Source organism: Cherax quadricarinatus, chromosome 85 (assembly GCF_038502225.1).
Source record: "Cherax quadricarinatus isolate ZL_2023a chromosome 85, ASM3850222v1, whole genome shotgun sequence".
Classification (NCBI taxonomy): Eukaryota; Metazoa; Arthropoda; class Malacostraca; order Decapoda; family Parastacidae; genus Cherax; species Cherax quadricarinatus.
This window is the reverse complement of record NC_091376.1, coordinates 15,345,390-15,365,350: the sequence shown is the minus strand read 5'-3', so window position 1 is coordinate 15,365,350 and position 19,961 is coordinate 15,345,390. Positions and strand designations below refer to the sequence as shown.

Sequence of the window (19,961 nt, the reverse complement as noted above, 5' to 3'; positions counted from 1 at the left end):
GCTTAGAAGAAACCCACGAAATACTACAACACCACAAGGATGACAAGGAGCACTCAGAATGCTTGGAGCTTGAATCACAAGCGATAAGACTACTCACGTGGCTTGCTTGAGTACTGGGGTAAGACACCTGGGTTAGTTGCTAGCTGGCTTATCTTAACCCTTCACACAGAATGGCTTGATAACTTCACACGATGAGCACAGCAGGGGTGGAAGCTGGCTTGGCAGGCAAAATAATTGGATGGAGTAGGCTAGGCTGGACTGGACTCGGGTGTTCTGACTCCCCCACCACAGACTGGAAGCTGGCTTATTTTGCAAACTCGGGTCAACCCCTCGGGAGTAATGCAAAAAGCAGTTAACACTAATACAAAGAGACTGACCAGTGAATAATGTAGAAGCTGGTAGAGTAGCTGGCTTGAGATAGCTGGCTGGGTGAATCTCGGTAGTCGGTAGGCCTACTGGTCACACGAAATGGCCGTCTTGCTGGTCGACAATTTTATCTCCAGAAATCGCTGTAATCGTCAGAATTACAGGCCCTCCGATGGCACCATTTATCGTAAGGGTTCTTAAATGGAGATATCGTAGGATAAGGTAGACACACTTGTAGGATGGTAGGTGTATTGTCAGACTGAGATGAGAGATGGGGCCCAGTGCCTTGCCTGTCTACGCCTGGGAGGTCTGCCGCCGAGTGAGGACGGGACAGAGGGATCACTGCCCATGTGTATCCCCATGACGTCACACAAAGCCAAAGGCCTACGAGGGATCTCGTGTCTAAAGCACAGGGATGATACTAATATGCTATGCTATATAATACTGGGAATACAGGGATCATCAACTATGCTGACACCATTACCTTTCCTTCTGTGTCTCTGGGTCACATTTGTACATAGCTATTGCCTCCCTTATTGTTTCTTGTAACTCTCGGTGGCCTGGTCTTATCTCTGCATGGGACCTGTCATCTTCTTAACCTGCACCCCCTTACTTATCACTGCACCCAACAGCTTGCCCCCTTCATTCTTTGGTCTTGCTTGATGGCCTGATAGGGGCTTAGCATAAGTTTTGTCTCCTTACTTTCCATTGGGCCCCCTCGTTTAATAGGGGTATACCTGCTTCAGATACCATATCTCCTATGGGCGCTGGCCCTGTAACTCGCTTCAGCATGTTTACCTCATCTTCTAGGACCTGTATCTTGGCTTTTACAGCTTCAGCTCACCACTCCCATTACTTCTCTGCCTCCCTCCTTTTCTCCATTTTCAAAAAAAGCTTGCTTAATCTGCTTTTCCACTCTTGTTTCATCCTTTCACATTGCTTTTCCATCCATTCTTCTTTCCCAGGACCATCTTCCTCTGATCCCCTGAGTCTTCGACTTCCCATCTCGGCCCCCAATTTTTTATTTTTTAAAGGGTTAGGTTTTCTAGTGCATTTGTGTGCTGTTTATGTGTGTAAGGGAGTGTTGTTTGCATGTGTGAGTGTGTATTGTGTGTGTTTGTGTGTGTGTATTTGTATATATTCACCTATTTGTATTCATCTTTTTGTGTTTGCAGAGGTCGATTTACAGCTCCTGGCTCTTCTTTACTGGTCCCTACTAGGTCCACTCTCACCCTGCTCCATGAGCATTATCATATCTCTTCTTAAAGATATGTATAGATTCTGCCTCAGATGTATGTAGGGTGTTCAGCACATGTTGGTGCACCCTTCCATCCCAGTTTTCTGGAGTCCTTATCGTCTCCACTGAAAATTTATTTATTTATTTATTTATTTATTATAAATTTGAGCACACATACAGAGGTACAAAAAAATACAGATAAGAGCAGCATGCCAAAGCCACTTATACTATGCATAGCATTACGGGCTGGCTTAAAATTAACTTAAGATTAACTAAGCAATGATGAATTCAGTGATAAAACATTAATGTAAACAGATTACTATAAAGCACAAGTGAGTATTACAAAGACAGGTCATATGGTTGCATTCAGTCATATGAAGGATTCTGTTAGGTAGTGTATTTAAAAAATAATAAAGTTAGATTCGGTTTTAGGTTTAACATTTATGTGATATAATTGTGAGAAACATTTAAGATATACAATTTATAAGGTTCAGTTATTCAGTATTTATTTGGTTTTGGGTGAGTAAGTGATCTTTGAGTAGAGACTTGAATTTATAAACAGGTAGTGTTTCTTTTATATTTACAGGTAATGAATTCCAGATTTTAGGGCCTTTTATGTGCATTGAGTTTTTGCATAGTGTGAGATGAACACGAAGAACATCAAAGAGTGATCTGTGCCTTGTGTTATGGTCATGTGTTCTGTTGAGGTTGGCAAGGAGATGTTTGAGGGGAGGGTTAATATCAGAGTTAAGTGTTCTATGTATGTAATAGGTGCAGTAATAAGTATGGATGTTTTGTATGGTGAGTAGGTTTAGTGTATTGAATATTGGTGGAGTGTGCTGCCTGTAGTGAGAATTTGTTATCATTCTAACTGCAGCCTTTTGTTGGGTAATTAGTGGTCTGAGATGGTTAATTGTTGTTGAGCCCCATGCACAAATTCCGTAGGTGAGATAGGGGTAAATAAGAGAGTGATATAGGGCCAGGAGGGCTGACTGTGGAACATAGTACCGTATCTTCGATAGTATGCCTACAGTCTTGGAAATTTTCTTAGAAATTTGTTGTATATGTGTATGAAATTTGAGTCTATTATCAAGGTGGATTCCTAAGAATTTTCCCTCTGTTAGCTTTGTGATAGGTGATCCGTTTATCATTATGTTAAGAGGGACATCTGAAGCTCTGTTACCAAACTGAATGAAGTAGGTTTTGTCAATGTTTAGTGTAAGTTTGTTAGTCCTCATCCAGGTAGATATTTTCTGTAATTCGGTATTTACAGTATTGGCTAGTGTGACTGGGCTCGGGTGAGAGAAGACGTATGTAGTGTCATCTGCAAATAGTGTGGGTTTGAGTAATTGCGAAGCATTTGGAAGGTCATTTATGTATAGGAGAAAGAGAAGAGGGCCAAGGACACTTCCCTGTGGGACACCAACTGTAATTGGTTGCGCAGAAGAGTTTGCCCCATTTGCGTACACATATTGGCTTCTGTTGCTGAGGTATGACTTGAGGTAGTTGAGGTAGTGCCCTCTTATACCATAGTGTGACAATTTTACGTGGAGCAAGTCATGGTCAACTGTATCAAAAGCTTTACGTAAGTCAATGAAGATCCCCAGTGGGACTTCTTTTTTCTCTATTGCAGTGTATATATGTTCTAGCATGTGTATAATAGCATCATTAGTATTTTTATTAGGCCTGAATCCAAATTGGCAGGGGTTGAGTATGTTTTGGGAGATAAGGTAGGAGTAGATTCGTTTATGAATTAATTTTTCGAAGATTTTTGAGAGAGGGTGTAAGTTGGATATTGGCCTATAGTTATTCAACTCTGTTTGGTCTCCTCCTTTGTGGATTGGGGTGACCCTTGCTATTTTGAGTACTGTAGGGAAGGTTGAGGATTCGATGGATTTGTTAAAGAGTGTTGCAATGATTGGTGATAGCACTTGTGACACTTTTTTGTATATAAAGGGTGGTAAGGTACTTAAATCTCCTGCCTTGTTTTTTAGTGCGTTGATAATAAGGGAGACTTCGTATGGGTTAGTCGGAGCTAGGAACAGTGTGTTCGGGTAGTTGCCGGTGAGGTAGTCATTTGGTGGGGTATCTGAGCTTGGGATTTTATTGGCAAGGTTTTGTCCTATAGTGGAGAAGAAATCATTGAGTCTGTTTGCTGTTTCTGTTGGTGGGAGTTGGGGTTCATCTGATTTTGCTAATTTTATTTCGCTATTTCGTGATATCTTTTTTGTTCCCAGAATTTCTGATAGGGTTTTCCAGGTCTTTTTTATATCACCTCGTAAGTTGGATAATCTGTTCTCATAATGCAATTTTTTTGCCCTTCTTATCAGGCTGGTTAGGATTGACGAGTAACGTTTTGTTTGGTCTCTGGTTATGTGACCCATTCTGTACTGTTTTTCATATTGGTGTTTTGTATTTATGGATTTGAGAATGCTGGGTGTTAGCCAGGGACTGTTCAGTCTCTTTGCTGTCATCTGTTTAGTTTTTTTAGGGCAGTGCTTGTTATAGAGGTATTGGGTCTTTTTTAGAAAATTATTAATACATTCGTCAATATCTGTATAGATTTCTAGCTCAGTGTGCCAATCAATGTTTGCTAATGCTGTTGTGAAGTTATTAATGGCTGCCTCATTGTGAAGTCTGAAGGTGACTTTAGTAGTGTCTTGGGGTAGTTTACCAAGAGTTGTTATGAGGAAAGTAGGGTAGTGGTCTGTGGTATTATCTGTAATTATGCCTGATTTTAAAGGGGATATGGTGTTGGTCCAGATGTGGTCAAGTAGGGAAACACTAGTCTCTGTAACTCTTGTAGGTTTTGTTACTGTTGGTAGTAACATACAGTTACTCATTGTGTTTGTGAATTCAGTAACGTGTGGGTCCTGGTCTTGTAGGAGATTTATATTGAAGTCACCTGAGAGTAGTAAGTGATCTTTGTTCATGCGTGCATCAGTTATCATACTTCCTAGATTTTGACTAAATTGGCTAATGTTTGACTGTGGAACTCTGTAGATGTTTATCAATGTGAGAGGTTTTTGTAGGTATTTGGATTTGAATTTAGCTATTATATATTCCCCATGTTCATCCCTTGTGCAAGTATTAGTGATACATTCTAGTTGGTCTGAGTAGTATATGGCTGTGCCACCCCCTTGTTGGTCTGGCCTACAGTTGTGTATGGCTGTGTAACCAGGAATGGCATAGACATCTGTACTATCAGGCTTTAGCCAGGTTTCAGTTAGTGTAATGATGGACATATTGGCATGTAAGGAATTTAGTAATGCTATGAGGTCATCATAATGCTTGCTTAAAGATCTGATATTGTAGTTAAAGACAGTTATGTTGTTGTTGGCACTGAGAAGTGCCTTTGATTGTTCTGCAGTGTAGTAATTACAGTAACTGTTTGATTCATTTAAGTCATTAAATAAGAGGTTGGTATCAGGATCAATGCTTGTAATCATAAGATTTGTAGTGAATCTATAGTTAGAATTAAGTATAAAACAAAGTATAAAGTCTTAAGCTAAAAAAGAGCACCTGAATTATTTAACAAATGTAAAATAATGAGCTAAGGGACTAATACAAATAAAGTGATGATCATATAATAGAGCTTGGGAATATGATAGTAGGTAGTACTATAAAGGTAATTTTTTAAAGTTAGAATTATAGTTTAAAATTATAATAAAAAGGGACTAATATAGGTTGTGGTGAAGAATAAAGTGGTAATCAAATAAATGAGCTTTGGAATATAATGGCAAAATTGTGAACTTATTCTACTTTAGCACCTGAGAATAGCACCTTGATTATTTTAACAATTGTGGATATATAAACTAGGATAGTTATATAAAGCTAAAATAAAGGAGAAAATATATAAGGGACTAAAATTAAGTAATGGTAAGCAAAGTTAAATGGACAGATGGTAGGAATTATAATATAAACTTATAATATAAAAATACAATTTGAAATGGTACTTGCAATTGTACTAGAGTCTGGTATAGGTTGTTGACAAGATCAAGATTATAACTATAGATTTAAATTGACAAAATAAAATTCACAATTAAAGTACCAAAAGAATAATAGTAAAAAATCACAATGGTAATGTCTTGGTTATAATATGATAGTAAGATGGTAGACAGGTACCCAGGTACACAGGTACAAAGGATAATACAAAGGTTGGGGTTGAATATAAAAACTTGAAAATTTGGCAACAAAATGTTATGGGAAGTATAAAATAATGTTTAATGTACAAAAGTAAAATTGACTGGTAGTAAATATGGTGTTTAATAAAATTTTAGTAAGTAATAATGATTACAAAAAAGTGAAAAAGTAATGTTTATTTCATTCAATATTGCACTGGTAGTTATACTTGAGGTTATATGGCAGTACAAGGTAATTAAGAGTAATCTAGGATAGTAAATGTGGTATTAAAACAGGTAAAGGTAATTAGACAAGTAATGGTTATTAAAAGTCAAAAATGTTAAGAGTAAATAGAAATTTTAGTAAAAATTGAGCTCCATGCATACTTTTTTTTTGTGATCTCCCCTACTTCCTTCACAGGCCTGATTACTTGGTCCTTCACTGTTGTTTTCCTCCAGATGTGACTGTACAATAGCATTGGGTCAGATTTGGCTTTCATTTCTATGTCATTCTCGTATTGCCACTGGGCCTCGCTCCTTATCCATGCATATTCATTTCTAGCACTCCGGCTAATCTTATTTTCCTGGGTCCTTTGTCTTCTATACTTTTTTCCATTCTCTAGCACACTTAGTTTTCGTCTTTCCACACTTTTGGGTGAGCCAAAGACTTATTCTGTCTTCACATTGCTTCTGTTGCCCTTGGGTACGAACCTTGCCGCTGCCTCCTTGCATTTTTGTGGTCACGTATTACATCATTTAAGAACATAACATAAGAACATAAGAAAGGAGGAACACTGCAACAGGCCTGTTAGCCCATACTAGGCAGGTCCTTTACAATTCATCCCACTAACAAACATTTGACGAACCCAATTTTCAATGCCACCCAAGAAACAAGCTCCGATGTGCAAGTCCCACTCAAATCCAACCCCTCCCACTCATGTACTTATCCAACCTAAATTTGAAATTACCCAAAGTCCCAGCCTCAATAACCCAACTAGGTAGACTGTTCCACTCATCAACTACCCTATTTCCAAACCAATACTTTCCTATGTCCTTTCTAAATCTAAACTTATCTAATTTAAATCCATTACTGCGGGTTCTCTCTTGGAGAGATATCCTCAAGACCTTGTTAATATCCCCTTTATTAATACCTATCTTCCACTTATACACTTCGATCAGGTCTCCCCTCATTCTTCGTCTAACAAGTGAATGTAACTTAAGAGTCTTCAATCTTTCTTCATAAGGAAGATTTCTAATGCTATGTATTAATTTAGTCATCCTACGCTGAATGTTTTCTAACGAATTTATGTCCATTCTGTAATATGGAGACCAGAATTTAGCTGTAATAAAGTTGGTAGAATTACTGACAATATGTAAAGTAAAAGGACACAAGTGCAACTAATGTGACATTTATTGTGGCAACGTTTCGCTCTCCAGGAGCGAAACGTTGCTTGATAAAGGTCATGGAGAGCGAAACGTTGCCACAATAAATGTCACATTAGTTGCACTTGTGTCCTTTTACTTTACAGAATTGAGCTGCATAATCTAGGTGAGGCCTTACTAATGATGTATAAAGCTGCAGTATGACCTCTGGACTTCTGTTGCTTACACTTCTTGATATAAATCCCAGTAATCTATTTGCCTTATTACGTACGCTTAGGCATTGCTGTCTTGGTTTAAGGTTGCTGCTTACCATAACCCCCAAGTCCTTTTCGCAATCTGTATGAACATAAGAACATAAGAACATAAGAAAGGAGGAACACTGCAGGAGGCCTGTTGGCCCATACTAGGCTAACTTCTACATTATTTAACTTATAAGTGCTAGGGTTATGGACACTCCCGAGCTTCAGAACCTTTACTGTTATTCCCACCAGTTTTCTTTCCCACTGTACCTCATGCAGGAAATTCCTAATACCTGTGAAGTCGCTTCTTTTATACTTTGGCTTCTCCCACCTTACATGTGCTGCTTCTCTTAACTCTACAGTGTGTACTCACTTAATTGTATTCATCTAATTGTGGCTACAAGGGTCGATTAAAAGCTCCTGGCCCTGCCTCTTTACCAGTCGTTACTAGGCCCACTCTCTACCTGCTCCATCATACCTCTTTTTAAAGCTATGTATGGATCCTGCCTCCACTGCATAACTCTCCAGACAACTCTGCTTCCTGACAACTCATTGTCTAAAGAAATACTCCCTAACATCCCTTTTACTTATCTGAGTTTTCAACTTCCAGCTGTGACCCCCTGTTGTTGTGTTCCATCTCTGGAACCTACTGTCTTTGTCCACCTCGTCAGTTCCTCTCAGTATTTTATGTCGTTATTATGTCCTCCCTCTCTCTCTCTCCTGTCCTCCAGTGTCATCAGGTCGATTTCCCTTAACCTCTCCTCAAAAGACATACCCCTTAGCTCTGGGGCTAGTCTCGTTGCAAACCATTGCACTTTCTATAATTTCTTTACGTGCTTGATCAGGTGTGGGTTCCAAACTGGTGCTGCATACTCCAACATGGCCCTGACGAGCACAGTTTTGAATGATTCCTTACTGAGGTGTTGGAAAGCTATTCTTAGGACTGCCAGGAGCCCACATGCTGCACCAATTATTTGGTTGATGTGCACCTCAGGAAATGTACTTGGTATTATACTCACCAGAAGATCCTTTTACTTAACCTCTAAGGCTGTACTCCATTTGCGGTCTCCTTTGTCATTCCCCAAGCTTCATAATCCTTTGTCAGTCCCCAAGCTTTATAATCCTTTGTCATTCCCCAAGCTTCATAATCCTTTGTCAGTTCCCAAGCTTCATACCATTGCAAATGCTGGTGTTAAACTCCAGGATAAATTAGTCAGACCAGCCTTGCAGCCTGCCCAGATCCTTTTCAAGGCTTACTTGTTTCTGAACCGCTTGTATTCTCCTCCGTAGCTTCATATTGTCTGCGAACAGGGATACCTCAGAGAATATCCCTTCCGTGATGTCGTTCACATATTCAAAAAACAGCACCGGACCCAAGACTGACTCCTTGTGGAACCTTACTGGACACATGCACCCTTTCTGATACCTTGTCTCTTATTAATTAACCTTTGAGGGTCCAAGAATTTTCAAAAAAAACAAATTTAATTTTTTCTTATGAAATGGTAGAGAATCTTTTTCTGATGGTAATATAACAAAAAGTACGAAATTTTATGGAAAACTAAAGACATTACAATATACCGAATTTTACTTCGTCAGCGACGTTTACGCATCGACAGTTTTGCCGAATTTGACTCCGATTTTAGGCAAATTACATTATTCCAGTTGGCCAAATTTTTAGCTATTTCGCTACTATTACTTCTTTTTTATCGACTGAGCACAGGAAACTGCCCAGTCACTTTTTTCAAGTACCCAATAATGTAATCAGAAATTGGTAATTTGGTCAATTTCATACAAAGTTCAAAATATTCCAATTTCAAAATAGGGTCCAGAATAAACAATGCAAACATTCCTGGGACTAAAATAACATTTCCTCTGTTTATTAGTTACGTTTTCAGGCTTTACAGATTAATTCCATTTTGATTTTTTATTTACATAAAGAATTTTTATTCACACCAAAATAAAAAATAGAAGATTTACTGTTATGCAATATTGTAATAATTGCATAAATAATATCAACACATTTGTGAACGTATCTTAAACCCACCAGCTGGTGTGTATTGGACACGTGACGTCATTTGTTTACTCTTGAACCTGGTGTGTATTTGACACGTGACGTCATTTGTTTATTCTTGAACATCAGCAAAAATCAAATATTTCCGCTAATTTAAGCTCAATTTGAAGGTATTTTCATTACTAATACCAATCAAAATCATCTCATTTTCTATAATATATCTTTCATTCTATTAATTGAGACTAAGAAACCGCGAATGCAACCTAGAAAAAACACACGAAAATACACCGCAAGTCGGTGTTTTAATCCAAAAACACAGTCACAATTTTTTTCTCATTATGCACTGTGCACTTCAGGATTTGTTTTAAATGGTGCACTCTTACCACATAGATTCATTCTCTCATATCGAGGCCCAAATTTACCACTCACAGCTTATCTGAGTGAACTGAACTCATGATGTAGATCAACGCCTTGGACCCTCAAAGGGTTAACACACGTTTCATTCTTATCAGGTATTCCCTGATCCATTACAGTACTTTCCCTGTTATTCCTGAATGCTCCTCTAGCTTTTCAATCAGTGTCTTGTGTGGTACTGTGTTGAATGTCTTCTTACAGTCCAAGAAGATGTAATCACCCCATCCCTTTCTCTCTCCTAACTAACTTCTGTTACCTTGTCGTAGAACTAGAATAGGTTTGTGATGCAGGATTTCCCTTACCTGAACCATGCTGGTTGTCATGTACGAGCCATTGCCTTTCTAGGTGCTCCACCACTCTTCTCCTGATAATCTTCCCCATAACTTTACATACTATACATGTCAGTGACAGTGGTCTGTAATTTAGTGCAGCCTGTCTGTCTGCTTTCTTAAAAATTGGGACTACATTTGCTGTATACCACACCTCAGGCAGTTACCCAGTTTTGAAAGATTTATTGAAGATTGTTGTTAGTGGTACACACACAGTGCATCAGCTCCCTCTCTAAGGACCCAAGGAGAGATTTCATCTGGGCCCACCACCTTCGAGGTATCTAGTTTCCCTAGTAGTTTCTTCACCTCCTACTTGGTTGTGTGGCATATGTCCAGCACTTGCTGGTACCCCCTACCACCTCGGTTCGCTCGAAGTCTCTCTGTGTCCACTCTGAATACTTCCTTGAATCGTGAGCTGAGTTCGTCACATACTTCCTGGTCGTTCCCTGTGAGCTCCCCGCCTTACTTCCTCAGTCTGATTGCCTGGTCCTTGACTGTTGTTTTCCTCCTTATGTGACTGTATAATACCTTTGGGTCAGATTTGGCTTTTGATGCTTTGCCATTCTCATATTGAAGCTTGGCTTCTCTCCTCATCCATTCACATTCATTTTTGGCTCTTTGGTTCAACTCCCTGTTTTCCTTGGTCCTTTACCTTAAATGCCTTTTATATGCTCTAGAACACTTGACTATGGCCACTCCACACCTCTGGCACGAACTTCTCCACTGACTCCGTGCACTTTGATGCCAAGTGTTTCATCATTTCATTTACTGTCTTCCTCTCTAGCTCTCTTACCAACTGCACCTCATGTAGGAATTGTCTCATACCTGTGTAGACCCTTTTTTGGAAGTTTGTGAGTAAATTGTGAGTGTGTGAGTGTGTGTGTGTGTGTGTGTGTGTGTGTGTGTGTGTGTGTGTACTCACTTCCATGCCCCTGGTCGTAGCCCGGAGGGGGCCGGAGGGGAGACGCCCGGAATCGAGCACCCTCTGGTTGCAGGGGTCTACTCGTAGCTCCTGGCCCCGCCTCTTTGCTTATCGCTACTAGGTCCACTCCCTCCCGACTCCATGAGCTTTATCATACGTCTTCTTAAAGCTATGTATGGATGCTGCCTCCACTACTTCACTCTCTAGATTGTTCCACTTCCTGACAACTCTATGACTGAAGAAATACTTCGTAACATCTATATGACTCATCTGAGCTTTAAACTTCCTGTTGTGGCCCCTTATGCCTCTATCCCATCTTTGAAACATTCTTTTCCTGTCCACCTTGTTAATTCCTCTAAATATTTTATACATTGTTATCATGTCTTCCCTATCTCTCCCGTCTTACAGTATCGTCAGGATGAGTTCCCTTAACCTCTAGTCGTAGGACAAATCCCCTCAGCTCCAGGACTAGTCATGCTGCAAACTTTTGCACTTAATGAAATTTCTTGTCGTGTTTGACGAGGTGTGAGCTTCATACATAGCCCACTCTGGACCTGACGTACACGATGTACAGTGTTGTGAATGACTTAGATGTCGAAACGCTAATCTTAGGTTTGTCAAGCGCTTATATGCTGCAGAGGTTATTTGGTTGATGTGCCCCTCAAGAGATGTGCTCGGTATGATGCTCACCCCAACATCCTTTTCCATGAGTGAGTTTCACAGCCTTTGGCCTCCTAGGCTGTACTCTATCTCCATTCTTTTTGTCCTTCTCCCAGCTTCATGATTGTAATCTTGCCTGAATCTTGTCCTCTTGTGTGTGTGTGTCTGAGTGTGTGTGTGTGTGTGTGTGTGTGTGTGTGTGTGTGTGTGTGTGTGTGTGTGTGTGTGTGTGTGTGTGTGTGTGTGTGTGTGTGTGTGTGTGTGTGTGTGAGTGTGTGTGTGTGTGTGTGTGAGTGTGTGTGTGTGTGTGTGTGTACTCACCTATTTGTAATTGCAGGGGTCGATTCATAGCTCCTGGCCCCTCCTCTTCGCTGATTGCTACTAGGTCCTCTCTCTCCCTGCCCCATGAGCTTTATCATACCTCGCCTTAAAACTATGTATGGTACCCGCCTCCACTAAATCACTTTCTAGGCTATTCCACGGCCTGACTACTCTATGACTGAAAAAATACTTCCTAAAATCCCTTTAATTCATCTGAGTCTTCAACTTCCAATTGTGACCTCTTGTGTGTGTGTGTGTGTGTGTGTGTGTGTGTGTGTGTGTGTGTGTGTGTGTGTGTGTGTGTGTGTGTGTGTGTGTGTGTGTGTGTGTGTGTGTGTGTGTGTGTGTGAGTGTGTGTGTGTGTGTGTGTGTGTGTGTGTGTGTGTGTGTGTGTGTGTGTGTGTGTGTGTGTGTGTGTGTGTGTGTGTGTGTGAGCGTGTGTGTGTGAGCGTGTATGTGTGTGTGTGTGTGTGTGTGTGTGTGCGTGTGTGTGTGTGTGTGTGTGTGAGCGTGTGTGTGCGAGCGTGTGTGTGTGTGTGTGTGTGTGTGTGTGTGTGTGTGTGTGTGTGTGTGTGTGTGTGTGTGTGTGTGTGTGTGTGTGTGTGTGTGAGTGTTTGTGTGTGTGTGTGTGTGTGTGTGTGTGCGTGTGTGTGTGTGTGTGTGTGTCCAACATCATCTGCTTTCCTACTTCCAGCTTCCAACAACACTGTTCACATCTGTTGTATCCTGTGTCTCCAGGAGATTGGACCATCACTTCAGCTGTGTGTGCCTGACTGCACAGGCAGAGCTGAGGGAGACATGATAAAAGATCCTTCCAACTGTCTACAGTATTACTTCTGCAGCGACCCAGATGGCAATGGAGTATTAGAACACTCCCTCTACCCCAGCACCTGCCCAGAGGGGTGAGCTCTCACATGCTTACTTTATACTTTGTATATATCTCCAACTGCGGTTTTGATCATTTGATATATATATATATATATATATATATATATATATATATATATATATATATATATATATATATATATATATATATATATATATATATATATATATATTTATTTATTTATATATATATAAATATAAGGATATGCATTTGTCAACCGGTATTGGACACCGAGTGGTCAGTAACTCTCGGTGCATATACACCAAGAAGTATTTATACATAGATGTGCGTGTCTCTCAGGGAATTTACACTGAGGTGCAAGAACTATTATCATGTATGTAGATAAACCACTGGTGCAATACTAATTTTGTTTAGTATTCCTGATAGTGTTGGAGGCAACAATATAATAAAAGCCAGACAGTGACGTTTACTAAGACTTTCTTCACTGATGTCTGACCTCATTAGACACCATACAGTGGTTGAGTGAATTATACTGGATGACGTAGACATTGTACTTGTCATCTCTATCACACTCATACTTATGTTCTTTTACACATTATGGGCATTAGATGCGTTACCGCTTTAGATCCGGGGAAACTGATGACTTTCTGATTGTAACTGTATAACTTGATGGCTACGGTGATGCTCCTGGCGAGTGTATTAGCTATGTTGTTCACATGTGATACGGCAGTAAATGTCTCAGCTGAGCGCTCATGTTTGTCCATATGAGAGATCCTTAGCGCTCACATGAAGAGTGAGGCCAGAAACTTCAGCTGATATTTGATGACTGTAGAAGCATTCCTCTACTGGGAAATTAAGGAAAAGATATTCTATATAATCTCGGGTAGATTTCCAGTGAGTATATCAGTAATGTGTTCGGTGGGGATTAATACTCTTTGGAGGACGTCATTACATTATTGGGTTCTTGATGCAGGCAGTATGTTTACGTTTGCCCTGGGGGCCAGCGAGGCCCTGAGACTGGCGTGGGAGAGAGGAGGGACTTCTTGTGTGTAGGTTTCTGAGTGAGAACAATGCAGGGTGTTGAGGAGTGAGCTTAAAGTAGACTAATAGCCACAAGGCGGCAGTACAGGTCTACAGGCACAGTTCTCCGAGCGATAGTCATGGGACACAGGTATGGGGCAGGCATACCCAGCTACATCGCTCGGGCACACTACCCATGGTCATACCCGACCATGTTAATTGACTGAATAATAATAATAATAATATCTTTATTTACTACCAGTACATGTACAAGGTATACAGACCATAGCTGACATCAGTGACATACTACTATATAGAAAGCCGCTTGTTATGCTGAGCATTTCCCGCTAATTAGGTCAGTTTTATCCCAGGATGCGACCCACGCCATTCGACTAACACCCAGGCACTCATTTTACTGATGGGTGAACATAGACAACCGGTGTAAGGAAAAACGCCCAATGTTTCAACCCTCCCCGGGAAATGAACCCAGAACCTCACAGTGTGAAGCGAGAGCTTTTGCCACCAGGTCACGGGCCACCTGCTCTCTCTCTCTCTCTCTCTCTCTCTCTCTCTCTCTCTCGCAGGAACAGTGCACAAGCACAAAATATAAAACACATTTATAATGGGGAAGTGGAGTAAGAATCTTTCCTCCGTAAGCCATGTGTATTGCAAAAATCAACTAAAATGCCAGGAACAATGGGCTAGTAACCCATTTTCCTGTAGTAATTACTAAAAAGAATAAGAAGAAAATTGTCAAAGTGGGAAGTTTGAATGTGCGTGGATGTTGTGCGAATGATAAGAAAGAGATAATTGTGGATGTTATGAATGAGAAGAAGCTGGATGTCCTTGCTTTAAGTGAAACAAAGCTGAAGGGGATGGGAGAGTTTCAGTGGAGAAGAATAAATGGGATTACGACAGGGGTTTCAAATAGAGTTAGAGCTAAAGAAGGAGTAGCAATAATGTTGAAGGATAAGCTATGGCAGGAAAAGAGGGACTATAAATGTATTAATTCAAGGATTATATGGAGTAAAATAAAGGTTGGATGTGAAAAGTGGGTTATAGTAAGCGTATATGCACCTGGAGAAGAGAGAAGTGTAGAGGAGAGAGAGAGATTTTGGGAAATGTTGAGTGAATGCGTGGGAAGTTTTGAACCAAGTGTGAGAGTACTTGTGGTTGGGGATTTCAATGCTAAAGTGGGTAAAAATGTTGTGGAGTGAGTAGTAGGTAAATTTGGGGTGCCAGGGGTAAATGTAAATGGAAAGCCTTTAATTGAGCTATGTGTAGAAAGAGGTTTGGTATTAAGTAATACATATTTTATGAAAATAAATATACAAGGTATGATATAGCATGTAATGAAAGTAGTTTGTTAGATTATGTATTGGTGGATAAAAGGCTGATGGGTAGGCTCCAGGATGTACACGTTTATAGAGAGGCAACTGATATATAGGATAATTATTTAGTTGTAGCTACAGTTAGAGTAAGAGGTAGATGGGACAAGAGGAAGGTGGCAACAACAAGTAAGAGGGAGGAGAAAGTGTATAAACTAAGGGAGGAGGAAGTTCAGGTGAGATATAAGCGACTATTGGCAGAAAGGTGGGATAGTGCAAGTATGAGTAGTGGGGGGGTTGAAGAGAGTTGGAATAGTTTTAAAAATGCAGTATTAGAATGTGGGGCAGAAGTTTGTGGTTATAGGAGGGTGGGTGCTTGAGGAAAGAGGAGTGATTGGTGGAATGATGAAGTAATGGGTGTGATAAAAGAGTAAAAGTTAGCTTATGAGAGGTTTTTACAAAGCAGAAGTGTTATAAGAAGAGTAGAGTATATGGAGAGTAAAAGAAAGGTGAAGAGAGTGGTGAGAGAGTGTAAAAGGAGAGCAGATGATAGAGTGGGAGAGGCACTGTCAAGAAATTTTAATGAAAATAAGAAAAAAATTTGAAGTGAGATAAACAAGTTAAGAAAACCTAGAGAACATATGGATTTGTCAGTTAAAAACAGAGTAGGGGAGTTAGTAGATGGGGAGATGGAGGTTTTGGGTAGATGGCGGGAATATTTTGAGGAACTTTTAAATGTTGAGGAAGAAAGGGAGGCGGTAATTTCATGCACTAGCCAGAGAGGTATACTATCTTTTAGGTATGAAGAAGAGCAGGATGTGAGTGTGAGGGAGGTGCATGAGGCATTATGCAGAATGAAAGGGAGTAAAGCAGCTGGAACTGACGGGATCATGACAGAAATGTTAAAAGCAGGGGGGGATATAGTGTTGGAGTGGTTGGTATTTTTGTTTAATAAATGTATGAAAGAGGGGGAGGTACTTAGGGATTGGCGGAGAGCATGTATAGTCCCTTTATATAAAGGGAAGGGGGACAAAAGAGATTGTAAAAATTATAAAGGAATAAGTTTACTGAGTATACCAGGAAAAGTGTACGGTAGGGTTATTATTGAAATAATTAGATGTAAGACAATGTAGGATTACGGATGAGCAAGGAGGTTTCAGAGTGGGTAGGGGATGTGTAGATCAAGTGTTTATATTGAACCATATATGTGAACAGTATTTAGATAAAGGTAGGGAAGTTTTTATTGCATTTATGGATTTAGAAAAGGCATATGATAGAGTGGATAGGGGAGCAATGTGGCAGATGTTGCAAGTATATGGAATAGGTGGTAAGTCATTAAATGCTTTAAAGAGTTTTTATGAGGATAGTGAGGCTCAGATTAGGGTGTGTAGAAGAGAAGGAGACTACTTCCCGGGTAGAATAGGTCTTAGATAGGGATGTGTAATGTCACCATGGTTGTTTAATATATTTATAGACGGGGTTGTAAAAGAAGTAAATGCTAGGGTGTTCGGGAGAGGGGTGGGATTAAATTATGGGAGTTTGCGTGTCAGCGGATGGATTTATGAAGGATGAGGTTAATCATTGAATTGATGAAGGAAAAAAAGACGAGTGGTGCATTGAGGTATATGTGGAGACAAAAAACGTTATCTATGGAGGCAAAGAAGGGAATGTATGAAAGTATAATGGTACCAACACTCTTATATGGGTGTGAAGCTTGGGTGGTAAATGCAGCAGCAAGGAGACGGTTGGAGGCAGTGGAGATGTCCTGTCTAAGGGCAATGTGTGGTGTAAATATTATGCAGAAAATTCGGAGAGTGGAAATTGGGAGAAGGTGTGGAGTTAATAAAAGTATTAGTCAGATGGCTGAAGAGGGGTTGTTGAGGTGGTTTGGTCATTTAGAGAGAATGGATCAAAGTAACGAAACGGAGAGCGTATAAATATGTAGGGGACGGAAGGCGGGGTAGGGGTAGTCCTCGTAATGGTTGGAGGGAGGGGGTAGAGGTGGTTTTGTGGGCAAGGGGTTTGGACTTCCAGCAAGCGTGCATGAGCGTTTCAAATAGGAGTGAATGGAGACGAATGGTACCTGGGACCTGACGAGCTGTTGGAGTGTGAGCAGGGTAATATTTAGTGAAGGGATTCAAGGAAACTGGTTATTTTTATATAGCCGGACTTGTCCTGGAAATGGGAAGTACAATGCCTGCACTTTAAAGGAGGGGTTTGGGATATTGGCAGTTTGGAGGGATATATTGTGTATCTTTATATGTATATGCTTCTAAACTGTTGTATTCTGAGCACCTCTGCAAAAACAGTGATTATGTGTGAGTGAGGTGAAAATGTTGAATGATGATGAAAGTATTTTCTTTTTGGGGATTTTCTTTCTTTTTAGGTCACCCTGCCTCGGTGGGAGACGACCGACTTGTTAAAAAAAAATATATAATGGACAAAAACTTCCTATGGGGAGGGAAGAAAAACAAGGGGTTGTGCCAAAAACATCATGTGTCAACATAGTGAGCCTCGGTGGGCGTCACTGCACGCCTTCCTGGATCTGGATAGATACTGCAACACATCAGTACACATCACTGCTGGTTGAGCTATATAACCGGGTACAGTCTCGTCTGCGATGGTAAAGCAGTCATCGTGCTGGGTTCACTCAACTTGGAGCACAACTTGCTGGTGCCCTCGAGTGAGGCATCGTCAGAACTCGGCATCTGGGCAGGATTTCTGGCCGTATGACTCAAGACTATTATCGACTGATACTGGTGTTTACCTGGAGTTTACCTGGAGAGAGTTCCGGGGGTCAACGCCCCCGCGGCCCGGTCTGAGACCAGGCCTCCTGGTGGATCAGAGCCTGATCAACCAGGCTGTTGCTGCTGGCTGCACGCAAACCAACATACGAGCCACAGCCCGGCTGATCCGGAACTGACTTTAGGTGCTTGTCCAGTGCCAGCTTGAAGACTGCCAGGGGTCTGTTGGTAATCCCCCTTATGTGTGCTGGGAGGCAGTTGAACAGTCTCGGGCCCCTGACACTTATTGTATGGTCTCTTAACGTGCTAGTGACACCCCTGCTTTTCATTGGGGGGATGGTGCATCGTCTGCCAAGTCTTTTGCTTTCGTAGTGGGTGATTTTCGTGTGCAAGTTCGGTACTAGTCCCTCTAGGATTTTCCAGGTGTATATAATCATGTATCTCTCCCTCCTGCGTTCCAGGGAATACAGGTTTAGGAACCTCAAGCGCTCCCAATAATTGAGGTGTTTTATCTCCGTTATGCGCGCCGTGAAAGTTCTCTGTACATTTTCTAGGTCGGCAATTTCACCTGCCTTGAAAGGTGCTGTTAGTGTGCAGCAATATTCCAGCCTAGATAGAACAAGTGACCTGAAGAGTGTCATCATGGGCTTGGCCTCCCTAGTTTTGAAGGTTCTCATTATCCATCCTGTCATTTTTCTAGCAGATGCGATTGATACAATGTTATGGTCCTTGAAGGTGAGATCCTCCGACATGATCACTCCCAGGTCTTTGACGTTGGTGTTTCGCTCTATTTTGTGGCCAGAATTTGTTTTGTACTCTGATGAAGATTTAATTTCCTCATGTTTACCATATCTGAGTAATTGAAATTTCTCATCGTTGAACTTCATATTGTTTTCTGCAGCCCACTGAAAGATTTGGTTGATGTCTGCCTGGAGCTTTGCAGTGTCTGCAATGGAAGACACTGTCATGCAGATTCGGGTGTCATCTGCAAAGGAAGACACGGTGCTGTGGCTGACATCCTTGTCTATGTCGGATATAAGGATGAGGAACAAGATGGGAGCGAGTACTGTGCCTTGTGGAACAGAGCTTTTCACCGTAGCTGCCTCGGACTTTACTCTGTTGACGACTACTCTCTGTGTTCTGTTAGTGAGGAAATTATAGATCCATCGACCGACTTTTCCTGTTATTCCTTTAGCACGCATTTTGTGCGCTATTACGCCATGGTCACACTTGTCGAAGGCTTTTGCAAAGTCTGTATATATTACATCTGCATTCTTTTTGTCTTCTAGTGCATTTAGGACCTTGTCGTAGTGGTCCAATAGTTGAGACAGACAGGAGCGACCTGTTCTAAACCCATGTTGCCCTGGGTTGTGTAACTGATGGGTTTCTAGATGCGTGGTGATCTTGCTTCTTAGGACCCTTTCAAAGATTTTTATGATATGGGATGTTAGTGCTATTGGTCTGTAGTTCTTTGCTGTTGCTTTACTGCCCCCTTTGTGGAGTGGGGCTATGTCTGTTGTTTTTAGTAACTGTGGGACGACCCCCGTGTCCATGCTCCCTCTCCATAGGATGGAAAAGGCTCGTGATAGGGGCTTCTTGCAGTTCTTGATGAACACAGAGTTCCATGAGTCTGGCCCTGGGGCAGAGTGCATGGGCATGTCATTTATCGCCTGTTCGAAGTCATTTGGCGTCAGGATAACATCGGATAGGCTTGTGTTAATCAAATTTTGTGGCTCTCTCATAAAAAATTCATTTTGATCTTCGACTCTCAGTCTGGTTAGCGGCTTGCTAAAAACTGAGTCATATTGGGACTTGAGTAGCTCACTCATTTCCTTGTTGTCATCTGTGTAAGACCCATCTTGTTTAAGTAGGGGCCCAATACTGGACGTTGTGTAGGGGCAATCACTGGCGAGAACTGCTCAGCACAGCTTGATGGTGGTGACAGAGTGAGTCGTAGCATAGACGACTCAGGAGTATCGACTCAAGGGTATCCAGGAGTCATAGTAGGGACGCGTC

The 19,961-nt window shown here is 41.1% G+C and overlaps 1 protein-coding gene across 1 annotated transcript in view; it reads left to right on the top strand.

Moving 5' to 3' along the window:
• Positions 1-19,961, top strand: part of LOC128703263 (uncharacterized) — a 51,992-nt gene that overhangs the window by 10,251 nt on the left and 21,780 nt on the right. Inside the window, exon 2 of the mRNA XM_070103447.1 lies at positions 12,742-12,905. Within this exon, the coding sequence (XP_069959548.1) occupies positions 12,742-12,905 (164 nt within the window). The remainder of the gene's footprint in view (positions 1-12,741; positions 12,906-19,961) is intronic.